This window comes from Balaenoptera borealis (assembly GCF_965194805.1).
Source record: "Balaenoptera borealis genome assembly, chromosome: 15".
Taxonomy (NCBI): Eukaryota; Metazoa; Chordata; class Mammalia; order Artiodactyla; family Balaenopteridae; genus Balaenoptera; species Balaenoptera borealis.
The window spans coordinates 52,884,011-52,897,213 of record NC_138871.1 but is presented as its reverse complement, the minus strand read 5'-3'; the positions used below and the strand labels follow the sequence as shown (position 1 = coordinate 52,897,213).

Below are 13,203 nucleotides of genomic sequence, written 5' to 3'. Positions count from 1 at the left end.
GGCTCACACCCGTCTCTGGAGTTCGTTTAGGCAGCGCTCTGAATCCCCTCTCTTTTCGCGCCACGTAACGGAGAGGCAAGAAAAAGTCTCTTGCCTCTTCGGCAGCTGCAGACTTTTTCCCGGACTCCTTCCCGGCTAGCACCGAATCCCAAGCCTCAGCTCCCAGCCCCCGCCTGCCCCGGCGGCTGAGCAGACAAGCCTCTCGGGCTGGTGAGTGCTACTCAGCACCGATCCTCCGTGCGGGAATCTCTCCACTTTGCCCTCCGCACCCCTGTGGCTGCGCTCTCCTCCGTGGCTCCGAAGCTTCCCCCCTCTGCCACCCGCAGTCTCTGCCCGCGAAGGGGCTTCCTAGTGTGTGGAAACCTTTCCTCCTTCACAGCTCCCTCCCACTGGTGCAGGTCCCATCCCTATTCTTTTGTCTCTGTTATTTCTTTTTTCTTTTGCCCTACCCAAGTACGTGGGGAGTTTCTTGCCTTTTGGGAGGTCTGACGTCTTCTGCCAGCGTTCAGTGGGTGTTCTGTAGGAGCAGTTCTACGTGTAGATGTATTTCTACTGTATCTGTGGGAAAGAAGGTGATCTCCGCGTCTTACTCTTGCGCCATCTTGCCCCTCCTCCTCTTCTAGGTCTTTGTTAAATATTTCTTGCATCTTCTCAATCTTTGCCTCCATTCTTTTTCCAAGGTCCTGGATAATCTTCTCTGTCATTATTTTGAACTCTCTTTCTGGAAGGTTGCCTATTTCAACTTCATTCAGTTGTTTTTCTGGGGTTTTATCTTGTCCCTTCATCTGGTACATAGTCCTCTGCCTTTTCATTTTGTTTGTCTTTCTGTGAATGTGGTTTTCGTTCCACAGGCTGCAGGATTGTAGTTCTTCTTGCTTCTGTTGTCTGCCCTCTGGTGGATGAGGCTATCTAAGAGCCTTGTGCAAGCTTCCTGATGGGAGGGACTGGTGGTGGGTAGAGCTGGGTGTTGCTCTGGTGGGCAGAGCTCAGTAAAACTTTAATCCGCTCGTCTGGTGATGGGTGGGCTGAGTTCCCTCTCTGTTGGTTTTTTTTTTTTTTAAATGGCAAGTTTTATTATTTATTTATTTATTTAAAGTATTTGTTTATTTATTTATTTATGGCTGTGTTGGGTCTTCGTTTCTGTGCGAGGGCTTTCTCTAGTTGTGGCAAGCAGGGGCCACTCTTCATCTCGGTGTGCGGGCCTCTCATTATCGCGGCCTCTCTTGTTTTGGAGCACAGGCTCCAGATGTGCAGGCTCAGTAATTGTGGCTCACGGGCCCAACTGCTTCGTGGCACGTGGGATCTTCCCAGACCAGGGCTCGAACCCGTGTCCCCTGCATTGGCGGGGAGATTCTCAACCACTGCGCCAGCAGGGAAGCCCTCTCTTGGTTTTTTGGCATGAGGTGACCCAGCACTGCAGCCTACCTGCTTTTTTGTGGGGCTAATGGTGGACTCTGGGAGGGCTCACGCCAAGGAGTACTTCCCAGAACTTCTGCTGCCAGTGTCCTTGTCCCCATGGTGAGCCACAGCCACTCCCTGCATCTGCAGGAGACCCTCCAACACTAGCAGGTAGGTCTTGTTCAGTCGCCAATAGGGTCACTGCTCCTTCCCCTGGGCCCCGATGCGCACACTACTTTGTGTGTGCCCTCCAAAAGTGGAGTCTCCCCTTCCCCCAGTCCTGTCGAAGTCCCGCAATCAAATCCTGCCAGCCTTCAAAGTCTGATTTTCTGGGAATTCCTCCTCCCGTTGCTGGACCCCCAGGTTGGGAAGCCTGACGTGGGGCTCAGAACCTTCACTCCAATGGGTGGACTTCTGTGGTATAAGTGTTTTCCAGTTTGTGGGTCACCCACCCAGCAGCCGTGGGATTTGATTTTATTGTGATTGTGCCCCTCCTACCATCTCATTGTGGCTTCTCTGCTGTTCTTTGATGTGGGGCATCTTTTTTGGTGGGTTCCAGCATCCTCCTGTCAATGATTATTCAGCAGTTAGCTGTGATTCTGGTGCTCTCGCAAGAAGGAGTGAGAGCACATCCTTCCACTCCGCTATCTTGAACCAATCTCTGTCCCGCATTTTAAATTCTGAAATTCTGGGCTTTTTCCAAGTCCTGGGAACTTCACCTCCTCAAACACTGAACTCCAGAAAATAAACCCAAGGGGGCAGTTTGTGCTGTGACCGTGGTAGAATGTGTGTTTTTTCTTTAAAGGCTGTTTAAGTGCATAGAAACTATGTCTTTATTTTCTCAGATCCAAGCCATTCAAATGCTAAGTTGGGGGTGGTTGGGTGGGTACAGGGGCGTGTACCAGTCTTCACATTTGCCATGTTCAGGGGAACTACTGTCCTCACGTAGCCACTCTGATCCCTGCCCTGTTTTCCAGATGGCTTTGGGAAATTGCTCCTGGCCGAGGCCCTCCTGGAGCAGTGTTTGAAAGAGAACCACGCCAAGATAAAAGACTCTATCCCTCTGCTGGAGAAGAGTGAGCCGAAGATGAACGAAGCCAGAAACTATCTGAGCAGTATCCTTAATCACGGGAGGCTGCCGGTAAGTTGTAGACCCCCCACCCACCCAGCCCGGAGCTGTCTCTCCTCTCTCCTGCCTCGTCTCTGCTGTGAGGACCTCCTGGGGTCATTTGGTCACCTGAGCAACAAGTGTCCCTTAAGGGTTGGCCTGCCCTGTTCAGTACAGTAGCCACTAGCCACATGGCTTGTCCAAACTGTGCTGTGCTGTGAGTGTGAAACACACACTGGATTTCGAAGACTTATTACAAAACACGGAATATAAAAAAGCATCAATTCTTTATATTGATTACATATTCAAATGATAATATTTAGAATATATTAAATAAAATGTATTATTAAAATTAATTTTACCTATTTTTACCTTTTTTAACGTGACTAGAAATGTTTACTAGAAAAATCTAAATTACACTTGTGGCTTGCACTTGTGGCCGAAGTTATATATTTCTATTACACAGCGTTTGGTTGATCTAGTTTGTGCCTGGTCCTTTGGCTTCTTTGAGGATCTCAGGGAAATAAAACCTCAGTGAATGTATGATCTAGTTGGAAACAGGCAAACATTCTGAGTTGGCTAGCAACGGAAGCACTCCATAACATGGCAAGCCAGTTCGAGTCCACGTGCATTTATTGAGCAACTACTATATGCAAGGCACTGAGGGGCAGTATAGAGGGAAATATAGTCACAGCTCTCTTTAGACCTTTACTGCTCAAAGCATGGTCCACCCACCCGCAGTATGGGCATCATCTGGGAGCTGGTTAAGAATGCAAAACCTGATTCAGAACCTGCATTTTAACAAGCTCTCTTGGTGATTCTCAGGCACTTTCAAGTTTGAAACTGTTCTCGATTACCATGTATCCTGAACTATAACAGAAGTATGGGTGTGTCATTAGAGACCCAAAGGGGAAATGATTTTTCAAGAGATGTTCCAAAGTAATATATTTCCTGACTTAAATATTTTATTGCAACCTACTATGTGCAAGGCATTGTGTTATGTACTTCGAGGGCAATAAAGATGAGTCCAGCATGGACCCTGCCCTCAGGGAGGTTGCAAGGCTACTGGGAAGATAGTCCTATTAAAAAATTATTCAAGGTGTACTGTGACACATGCTACAGGAGTAGCATACATGGGGAGGCAAGTCTGAGGGGGACACTCCCTGGGGTGAGGTGGGGAGTCAACTCAGGATTATGGTAGTGCTGGAATTGGACCCATCTGGGGGCTGGACCTTGAAGGAGGTCAGGATAGGGACATACACAGATAAGACAAGGCATTCCAAGCTACGGAAGCAGTGTATAATCAAAGAGCTCCTCTTAGAAGAATTTCCTTAAAGTATGTCAGTTAGCAAGAGTGTAAGGGACTGGTGTGTAATTGGTGTAAAGGGACATTAGGGTGAGAGAGCGGGACTGGAACAGCAGGCCAAGAAGTGGGGGGCGTTTTCTGTAAGCAGTGTGGGGAGACTATACTGGAAGTTTAAGGTAACTGCGTTTAGACTCCTTGACAGGGATTATTGTAGCTCTGGGAGGTTTTGTCTCGGATTAAAATAACTGCTTGACCCTGAGCCTGTCCCCTGATATCCTGGGCCCTCCAGTTCCTCATCTGCCAATCAAAATGGTTAGACTTGATTGATGGGTCTCAAGCTTTTCCCACCAAGACCCTTTTAATTTTTTTCTTTCCAGTAGACTCTATTATATATTTTAAAATTCTTTTTAAAATAAAAATGACTTGGGCTTATTGTAAAAAAAATTCGCTAAATAAATAAAGTGTTTGAATAATAAATACATCCTTGTTTCCACCCCTACCCCCATGCCCACTTCCGTCCCCAGAGTTGAGCGCTGGTCACCATTTGGTGTGAATCCCATATGCTTTCTTTGTGCATTAACAAACACACATACACATGCGTGGAGCTTTCTTTTCTTATTAGTCATAGGATTCATATTTGTCAAGTTGCTCTTTTTCACTGAAAACTTTCACTTGAAGCCTTCTGCATGCCAGTACCTCATTCTTTGTATTGGCTGAATGGTTTCCACGTGTATTATTGTGAAAACTATTTTGTCTACCATATCACATTTATTAAGTACAAATTTTACCATGCTTGGGAGTTTCCTGGTGGCCTAGCGGTTAGGATTCTGGGCTTTCACTGCTGTGGCCCGGGTTCAGTCCCTGGTCAGGGAACTGAGATCCCGCAAGCTGCGCGGTGTGACCAAAAAAATTAAATTAAAAATTTTAAAATGGCTAGCAGTTAATTAAAAAAAATTTACCATGCTTTATTTATCAAAGACATATATAGGCACCAATGAAATCGAGAAATTCACTGTTTTCCGAGCCAAGGCCAAAAACTTGCTGTTGATCAGGCAAAATAAAATATTAAAAATAGTTTGTGGGATTCTCTATCTTACCGCAAAGGCCAGGCTGGGGGGATTCTCTTTCCTGGAAGCAGATGAAATCTCAGGTGGATTCCCCTGCATCCCGAGTAGCTCTGATGGGATGAGGAGGAGACGTGGGTCCTGGGGCGCCTCCTCAGGGTAGTTTGGAACTTTCTACTCTTAGTCACCTCTGAGATCCTATACAGCTCAGTGCTTTGGAGGCTGGTGAAAATGAGCCGTTTGTCCTAACTTCTGTTATCCAGTGAGTGCCAGGCTTTGCACCCTCTCACTGGTGCCTCTCTGTAACCTTCTGCAATGGTATTTACTATTATCCCCATTTTCCAGATGAAGAAACTGAGACCAAGAGAGGTTAGTCACTTAGCCAAGGACCACAGTGCAGGTCTTGAACGCAGGCCTATTTGCCTCTGCTCCCAAGTTCTCATGCTGTTTGCCATTTCCTGATGCTGTCTCCGTAGTGCTGGAGTAGAAATGAAATAATGACTGAGAAACCTGAGCTAACGGTGGTGGTGATGTTGCCACTCCTGCTTTTGCAGGTTTCATTTTGCATCTGTGAAGTATTTCCTCATCTCTTCTTCCTCTTACCTGGGTATCCACATGAGGTCATTCTTCCCTATTTACTGACAGAGACAATGAGGCACAAAAAGACTAGATGACACGCCTGACCCACCCAGCAGAGGGACTATTCCCCAGACCCAGTGACTTCCTGCATAGCATCCTTCCACGGGGCCCGGGCTCTGTGGTTCCCTGACTGTTGGATTGACAGGCCAGGTTCAAATTCAGAGGCATGGGTCCTGCTGAGTGTAGCCAACTTTTCATTGTGCCAAGTAAGGACATTAAAAAAGCCCCAAAACACAACAACAAAACCATACCATCTTCTATAACCATCACTCCATAAAAGAAAAAACAACACTGAAACACAAGACAGATGTGCTTAAGAATTAAGGGTAACGTTTTAAATAGTATAACTTTAGCTTTAGAAACATTCACCACATTGTCCTTAATTTTCTGCCAGCTTGGTGGAAGCTCTGTTGTCAACTGTCTTTGATCCACCAGGAACCACTCTGAGCTACACCCTGTCATCTTGCCCTGAAACGTGTCCTGAGCTTAGCTGCCCTTTTCCCCCTTTATAGTAGGACAGGATAATAATAATAATTACTCATGGCCTGTGTTTATCTAGCTCCTTTCTAAAGAAAAGTTCAAAGCTGTTTTCTGGACTTTGCCCTATTAATGCTCTTGGCATTGCTGTGCTGGGAGTTGAGGGGTGGCTGTTATTTTCTCACCCTCAGCAATGGGGAAAACCAGGCCAGAGCAGAGAGGAAATGTGCCTATGGCTTGAGACCAGGGGAGCAGGGATGGCAGAGCTGTTGCTCAGCTTGAGGGACTGTGGGCCACATGCCTCTGGGGGTGTGTGATCTGTGGCCCTGGCCCAGGGTGTAGGCAACCTATTTGGGGAGACTAGCAAATCCCCTTGAAAAATTCAGTCTTTGAGAGTTAATCACTAGTCAACAGGTCAGGCATGCAGGGGCCCAGTGGGTCCACTTGGTAGAGACGTTGTAGGAGGTCAGCAGAAGGGAGCTCTCTGGTAGTCAGGGAGGCTTCTAGGAGGAGGTGGGCCTGTGCAAGGCTTCGAAGGATGGAGGAGGATCTGGATAGACCGAGGGGAAGGGAAGACTGTTCTAGATGGAGGCTTGTGTGAGCAAAGGAAGAACGTGTATTTCCAAAAACCGAAGACCAGTGAGGAAGGAGAATTTGGCTTTGCCGTGTTCCATTTCTCTTCGTTGGCTTCTGAGAGGGCAGTAGATGACGAGGAGTGGTGGACGCCTCCCCTGGGGTCACAGGTTCCCCAGACTCTGCTCTCCCTGCAGGGAATCAGGGGCAACACCTTCCTGTTGGTGACAGAGGCCAGGGTGCTGACCAGCACTGCACCTCCTGGGAGCTCCGTGGACAGAATTGATGCTGTGTGGCAGGGGTGGTGCCCAGAGCCTGGACAAGAGGGTGGTGGGTCGTCTGAGCACAGACATGGAGGTGGAGTGGCCTCAGAAGGTGGGAGCTCTGGGCCCGTGTCCAGGGCCAGGACTCTCAGGCAGGGCTGACCACACGTCCTTGGGCTCTGAGGGAGGCCCTAAGAGTCCTTGTATGGGGTGGAGATTTGGGCGTAAGCAGCACTTGATCAAGTAGGGGAAAGAAAACCGGTTTGAATGCAGGCACTTGATTCTGATAAGATGAGGGCAGTGGCCTCATGGGCCTTCACTCTCCCCCTGTCTTCTGTCCACGCTGCTGCTGTGGCCGTCTCCCCGCAGGGGTTCTGCTGCTTTGAGTGTGGGCTTCAGCTGCCTCACCTGCAGGACTCTTTCCAAGGCCTTTTACCTAGTTATATATTTGTACATATATGCATATATAGAGGAGCCCCCCAGTTATATAAGCTTTAGGCCCCGCAAAACTTGGCTGGGCCCCTGACTGCCCACTTGTGTTAAGAACAAGTGCCTGAACTGAGTGCCAGCCTTGGGCCGAAGCTTCTGGGAGCTTCAGGAGAGAGGAGTCAGGGCCAGTCTGCAAGCTGCCCGCAGTCTAGTTGGGGGCATAAGGTACACGCACATGAAACAATTAGGGACTCGTGTAAGAATGTCACTAAGAGCCACAGCATAGGCCACGGACTGCAGGTGTGCAGAGAGGGGAGCTACCCACATGTGTTTGAGGGTCGGGAACGCTTCCTGGAAGAGGAGGGGAGTTCTGAGCAGGATCGTAGGCAAACCCTCATGGCTCGGTGAGGAGAGCGTTCATTCTCAGGTCCCCGGTGGGGGTGGGGCCGGGGTCTCTGGGGCAGGACCCTGCTGACGTGGTCCTTGGCCTTTCAGCCACAGTACATGTGTGAGGCCATGCTGATCCTGGGCAAGCTGCATTACGTGGAGGGCTCGTACCGAGATGCCATCAGCATGTACGCGCGGGCCGGGATTGATGACATGTCCATGGAGAATAAGCCCCTGTATCAGATGCGGCTGCTGGCGGAGGCCTTTGTCATCAAAGGTAGGTGTGAGCACCGGCCGGGTCTCCCCAGCATTGTGCGCAGCTCGTTACACTCTGGCCCCCGTGTGCCGGGAGCGGGTGGCAGCTGCAGGGCAGCAGTGCTGTGTTGAGGGTGGGCCTGCAGGGCAGCGTTTAAGACACTTCATCCCCGGGAGTGCCCAGGCACTGACCAGCCAGGTGGATGCCAGGGTAACCAGCCACATCAGCACATGCCGGCTGACGGCAGGCGCCGGGCCGGATGTCAGGTCGGAAGACTCAGGTTCCTGCCCTGGCTCTGTCGACAGATAGTCACCTGACTGTGTGCCCTTGGGCATATAGCTCTTCACCTTTCTTGGCCTCAGTGGATTTACCTGAAAGACAGGGTCGTAATACCTGCCCTCACAGGGTTACCATGAACAAGAGGAATCAGTTGTGTAACCAGGGTGAGAAGGGCTTTAAAAGCGTGCCACCCGTCGTTAGAGTGGCACTAGTGACTGGCGTTGGCTACAGGTCAGGTGCTCGATGGCACAGAGCAGCCTGGCTCTCCTCAGGTATTTGCTGGGCACCTGCAGGGAGCGGCCCAGGGAGGCAATGCTGGGATCCTGTGATGGGCAGGTCAGAGCCAGTCCCCAGGGCGAGTGATGCTGTGGTGGGGAGCCAGGCACACAGGGTCAGTGATGTAGGAAGTTCATCATGGGCGCTGTGGATGCCCACCTGGGGAAAGAGTGCCCTTGAACTGACCCTGAAGGTGTTACATGGCAGTAAAAGCCCTCCCCCAGACTTTGTGCTTCAGGCTCCTTCTTCCCTGGGTCCTTGAATCCTGGGATCACAGAGCCTGAGTGGTGGCTCTTGGTGGCAGTGAGGTCCCAGGAGCCCCTCTGTCCACACTGTTGCCAGGAATCTTGGATGTTTGATCATCTCTTTATTCCAGCACAAACCAACCCCCAGAGAAAAGTCTAGAAACACTTGTGACCCTGTGGGGATTTGGTGTCTGGCATTGGTAAAGTATTTGTCACCTTCTTTTCTCTCATAGATGGGGACATTCTCCCATCTTATATACAGGGAAACTGAGGCCCAGAGAGGGGATGTACCTTACCTGGAGTTACCCAGAGATTTATGGTGGATCCAGGATTGGAACCTCCACTCTCTGACGTTGGCCTTGGACTATGAGTCCCCACTCCCACGCCTCTGTGTCCTTTGGGTCCTGGGAGATTGACTATGACATCTGTGCAGGGCACAGCCTCCTTTAACCATGGCCGATGGGGCTTCTTGAGAGCTGTTTGTCCACCTGTGGGTCCCTGGGTCCCTTTCCCCATTGAGAGACTGTTCACACAATCCCAGGAAATCTGCTGAGATCTTCCCCCAGACAGACCTGGTGCCAGCCTGTGGGAGGCAGGTGCCCATCTGGGACAGTCCAGTGTGTGGGGTCTTCTCCCTTTGCTCTCTCATCCCCTGCTCTGTGCCCCCGGTACAGGCTGGTCTTGGGGGTGATCTTCATTTGGCATTTGGGTCTTTCTGGCCTCTTGGAAACCACTTATGCCATGGACTCCTGAACCTAACACCCTTTCTTAGGGCTCCTTTCCGGCACTTTTTCCTGTAGACCTGGCTCGGTACCTACTGCTTCCTGTCTCCTGCTCTCTACTCTTTCCAGCACGCCTCCAGCTTCTTGGGGGAACACAGGCCCGGTGGTCACAGGTGCTGCAGGGGAGGTAAGGAGCTGGGTGTCCCTGGCGTGGGCTGCTTCCCTGCCCCCCACTGACTGCGCTAGGCTTCCCACTTGCTTGCCTCCTCTCTGCCCGTCCTCCCTGTCCTGTCGCAATGCCTGCGCCCTGCTGCTCAGCATGCTGAGGTTCATCTGACCCTGTGTGTGCTGGAGACTGTGCACGTGGCCTCCAGGGTGTGCATGGTGTTGATTTTCCTGGGTTTGGCGGTACCTGGTGCGGCTCCCAATGCAGAGAGTAGGGGATGGGGATGGCTGGTCATTGGTCCTGACTTCATTTATGAGCATGGGGCTTGTCTTAGTCTGCTAGGTTGCCATAACAAAATATCATAGACTGGGTGGCTTAAACAATAGGAATTTATTTCTCACAGTTCTAGAGGCTGGGAAATCCAAGATCCATGTACCAGCAGTGTTGGTGTCTGGTGAGGGCTCTCTCCTTGGGTTGCACATGGCCGCCTTCTTGCTATGTCCTCACGTGACCTTTCCTCCATGGGTGCTCATGGAGAGATCCCTCTCTCTTTGCCTTCTTATAAAGCCACTAATCCCATCATGAAGTCCCCACCCTCATGACCTCATCTAACCCTAATTACCTCCCAAAGGCACCACCTCCAAATACCATCACATTTCGGGTTAAAGCTACAACATATGAATTTGAGGGGACACAGACATTCAGGCCATAAGAAGAATGGTGGCAGCAGCATGCCACAGAGTTCACAGAATAATAATATATATTTATTAAACATTCCATGCCAGGTATGCCCTCATTCAATCCACACAGTAACCCCCCCTCCCTGAGTAGATGTTCTCTTCATTCCCATGTTATAGCCCAGGAGTTACGAGTAGAGAGGTGAAGGGACTCTTGTGGATTTCACTGGAATTGGCAGAGCCAGGATTTGAACCCAGGCAGCCAGAGCTTGTAAACACCCCTTGATGGTGCTGCTCAGAATTCTAGACTGAAAGGAAACATAGAAATTATCTAGGTCAATTCTCAGGTTACAGATGAGAAAACTGAGGCTGGTGAAAGTGAAGTGTCAGTTAGTTTGTGTGTGAACCAGAATGCCCTGCCACCAGGCTGCCTCTTTTCAGGCTCTGTCAGATGCCAGGCGGCCTCCTGTGGGAGCCTGATATGCCCTCTCCCCAGCACTCGGCCTGGCTAGGCCATTACATCTCAGCTCATTTATCATCTTGCATTGTATTCTGCTCCATGGTTCCACTTGGTACCTTCCAGTGGGGCAGGGAGTTGAGCTCTCAGGCACACCTGGTTGGCGGGAGGAGGGCGGGGCAGTGTGTCATGGTGGGAGGGGCCTGAGCAGGCAGGCCTGGAGGCTCAGTGGGGGCGTGTGTATGGGGGTCTCAAGAGCAGGCTCTGGGTCTCTTCACCCACAAAAGACATACTCAGTGCACCTGCTTTCCCCTTCAGAGCAGAGGGACTTGGCAGGATGTCCTCTGGCGGGTCACTCACAAGGACGTGGCCTTGCTCTGAAGTCGGGCGGACATGGATTAGACCAGAAGATGCTTTCTGATTCCCGGGGAAGGCTTCAGACACTGTCCCAGGAGCTTGAGAGAAGGGGGCAGTTGAAGCAGTCGTGGGTTTCTCTTGCTTGAAGTGCAGAAACATGACGTGCACATATGTATATATTGCTTGGTGGGAGGTGGGTGATATGTGACCCTCCAACGTCTCCAAGGGGAAAAAGGTTATTGTCCTTGTCAAGTTTGTTTAGAAACAATATGAACACCACAGATTTTTCACTAAGATAGAAAGAAAAATAAAATAGCTTCACTTCCCTGTCTGAGCGAACTGTCCCCCAACATCACAGCTGGGCTCAGACTGACCTGGTCCTGCCAGGAGCGGAGGCCTGGATTTTAGGGCCTCATGTTGGCCCCCGGGAGGTGGGCTGGGCGCTGTTGGGGCCTCTGGCTTTGGAGGAAGAACTCCCTCTCCGCAGGTCCTGCTTCTAGCCCCTCCTGGCTGCCAGGTTAATGGGTCTGGCCTGCCCTGTGGCCAGCTGCTCCCAAGTCACCTGCCGGCCCTGGCAGGGCTGAGGGCCCTTCCCCTGCCTAGCACAATCCCCCATTTGGTCCCTCCTCCCCCAGTGTTCCAAGCTCCTCTGGTATACCTGACTTCGACGGTATACCCAGAAACTTGAGGCGTGGACCCTTCCCCTCTGGAACCTGAGCGTATGATTGTCGGGGGCGGGGACATGGTAAGGGTGCAGGATTATCACATGTGCACCACCCAGGAGTCTAGAAATGTAGACTCTCAGGCCCCTCACCAGATGTATTGAATCAGAATTTACATTTTAACAGCATTCCCAGGTGACGTGTATGCACCTTACAGCTTGAGAAACACTGCCCTGGAACTCCTGTTTAATAAATATTGATATTTGTTGGCTGGTGGGTTAACTTTCAGTTGATCTCTGTAGAATGGGAGGGAGTTGTTATATGCCCACTGTATAGATGGGGAAACTGAGACTTGCCCACGATCGTGCAGCCTGTGAATAGCAGAGCTTGGTCTGGTGGCCAGTGGTTGTCTCCCAAGCCTGAGTCCTGCCTATGACAGAGGACCCCTCCAGAGGGGTTACCTCCAAGATGCATTCGCACAGACAGAGGAGGGTATGGGACGTCCAGGAGCCCTGAGAAAGGAGAGGTAGGTTCCGGGCACTTACTGCAGAGCCTGGGGGCTGGCCAGGATGGATGATGCCTTTGGGCACTGTCATTCTGCCCCTGAGGGTAGCCCAGAGGGGGCCCTAAGTGGGCCTTGGGGACATGGGGGACTCTAGCAAGGTTAGACCCACAGCAGGGTTCTTTGGGGGGTCCTGGAGGAATCAGGCCTTTCCCAGGCCGCAGCCTTAGCTCCCGATGGGGTCCGGTTTTCCTGCCCCTTCCAGCACTACCTTCAGCAGGAGCAGAGAACTCCCAACTCCGATTGTCTGATTTGATTCTCAGCCGTCTCTGTTTTTGTCCACAGGCAAAAAGGGCCTGTTTGCAAAGCTGTGTCATTCCGAACGGCTGCCGGGAGTGCAGCTTGCCCCTTTCTGTAGGCCTTACTGTGGGCCCCAACACAGGCTAATTACCCTGAAATGTTCTACCAGATATCCTAAAGCTCCAGCCTTCATGGCCCAAGGTCTCGCCTCAAGACAAAATAGGCTGCATTTCAACTGGCATTGCTGCCGCCTTGTATCTGGAATTCCAGTTTCTTAGCTGAGAAATGGCAAAATCCTCACTCCCATACCTGACCTCAGCTCAGCCAGTCCTGCACTTCAGGAATTGTTCCTCTGACATCATGCTTCTAGGGATTGGTTTCTGTATAATCAGACCTACGGTTGTAATGACAAAAACGCAACCCCAACCAGCTGGAAAAGCAACAACCAAAAGGGGGAGGGACTGAAGATGTATGGGCCTATGTAACTAGTAGGTCGTTGGGGGCAGATAGCATCAAACATAGCTGGATCCAGGGACTCCACGTGTTGTGGTCCTTCTCAACAGCTCCAGGTTTACGTGGTCCTGCAGCCTAAACTCACAACCTCAGGAGGAGAGAATGCCTTGGGGAAGGTTCTCATTGACCTGGTTTGGTCTCATGCCC

The 13,203-nt window shown here is 50.9% G+C and overlaps 1 protein-coding gene across 8 annotated transcripts in view; it reads left to right on the top strand.

Moving 5' to 3' along the window:
• Positions 1-13,203, top strand: part of TTC7A (tetratricopeptide repeat domain 7A) — a 184,527-nt gene that overhangs the window by 56,439 nt on the left and 114,885 nt on the right. For 7 of the 8 annotated variants that reach the window (XM_082358066.1, XM_082358064.1, XM_082358065.1 and 4 more), the window contains 2 exons: positions 2,376-2,539; positions 7,753-7,921. In XM_082358066.1, the coding sequence (XP_082214192.1) occupies positions 2,376-2,539; positions 7,753-7,921 (333 nt within the window). Of the gene's footprint in view, positions 1-2,375; positions 2,540-7,752; positions 7,957-9,500; positions 9,610-13,203 lie in introns of all 8 variants that reach the window. The other variant, XM_082358070.1, reaches the window with a different exon arrangement.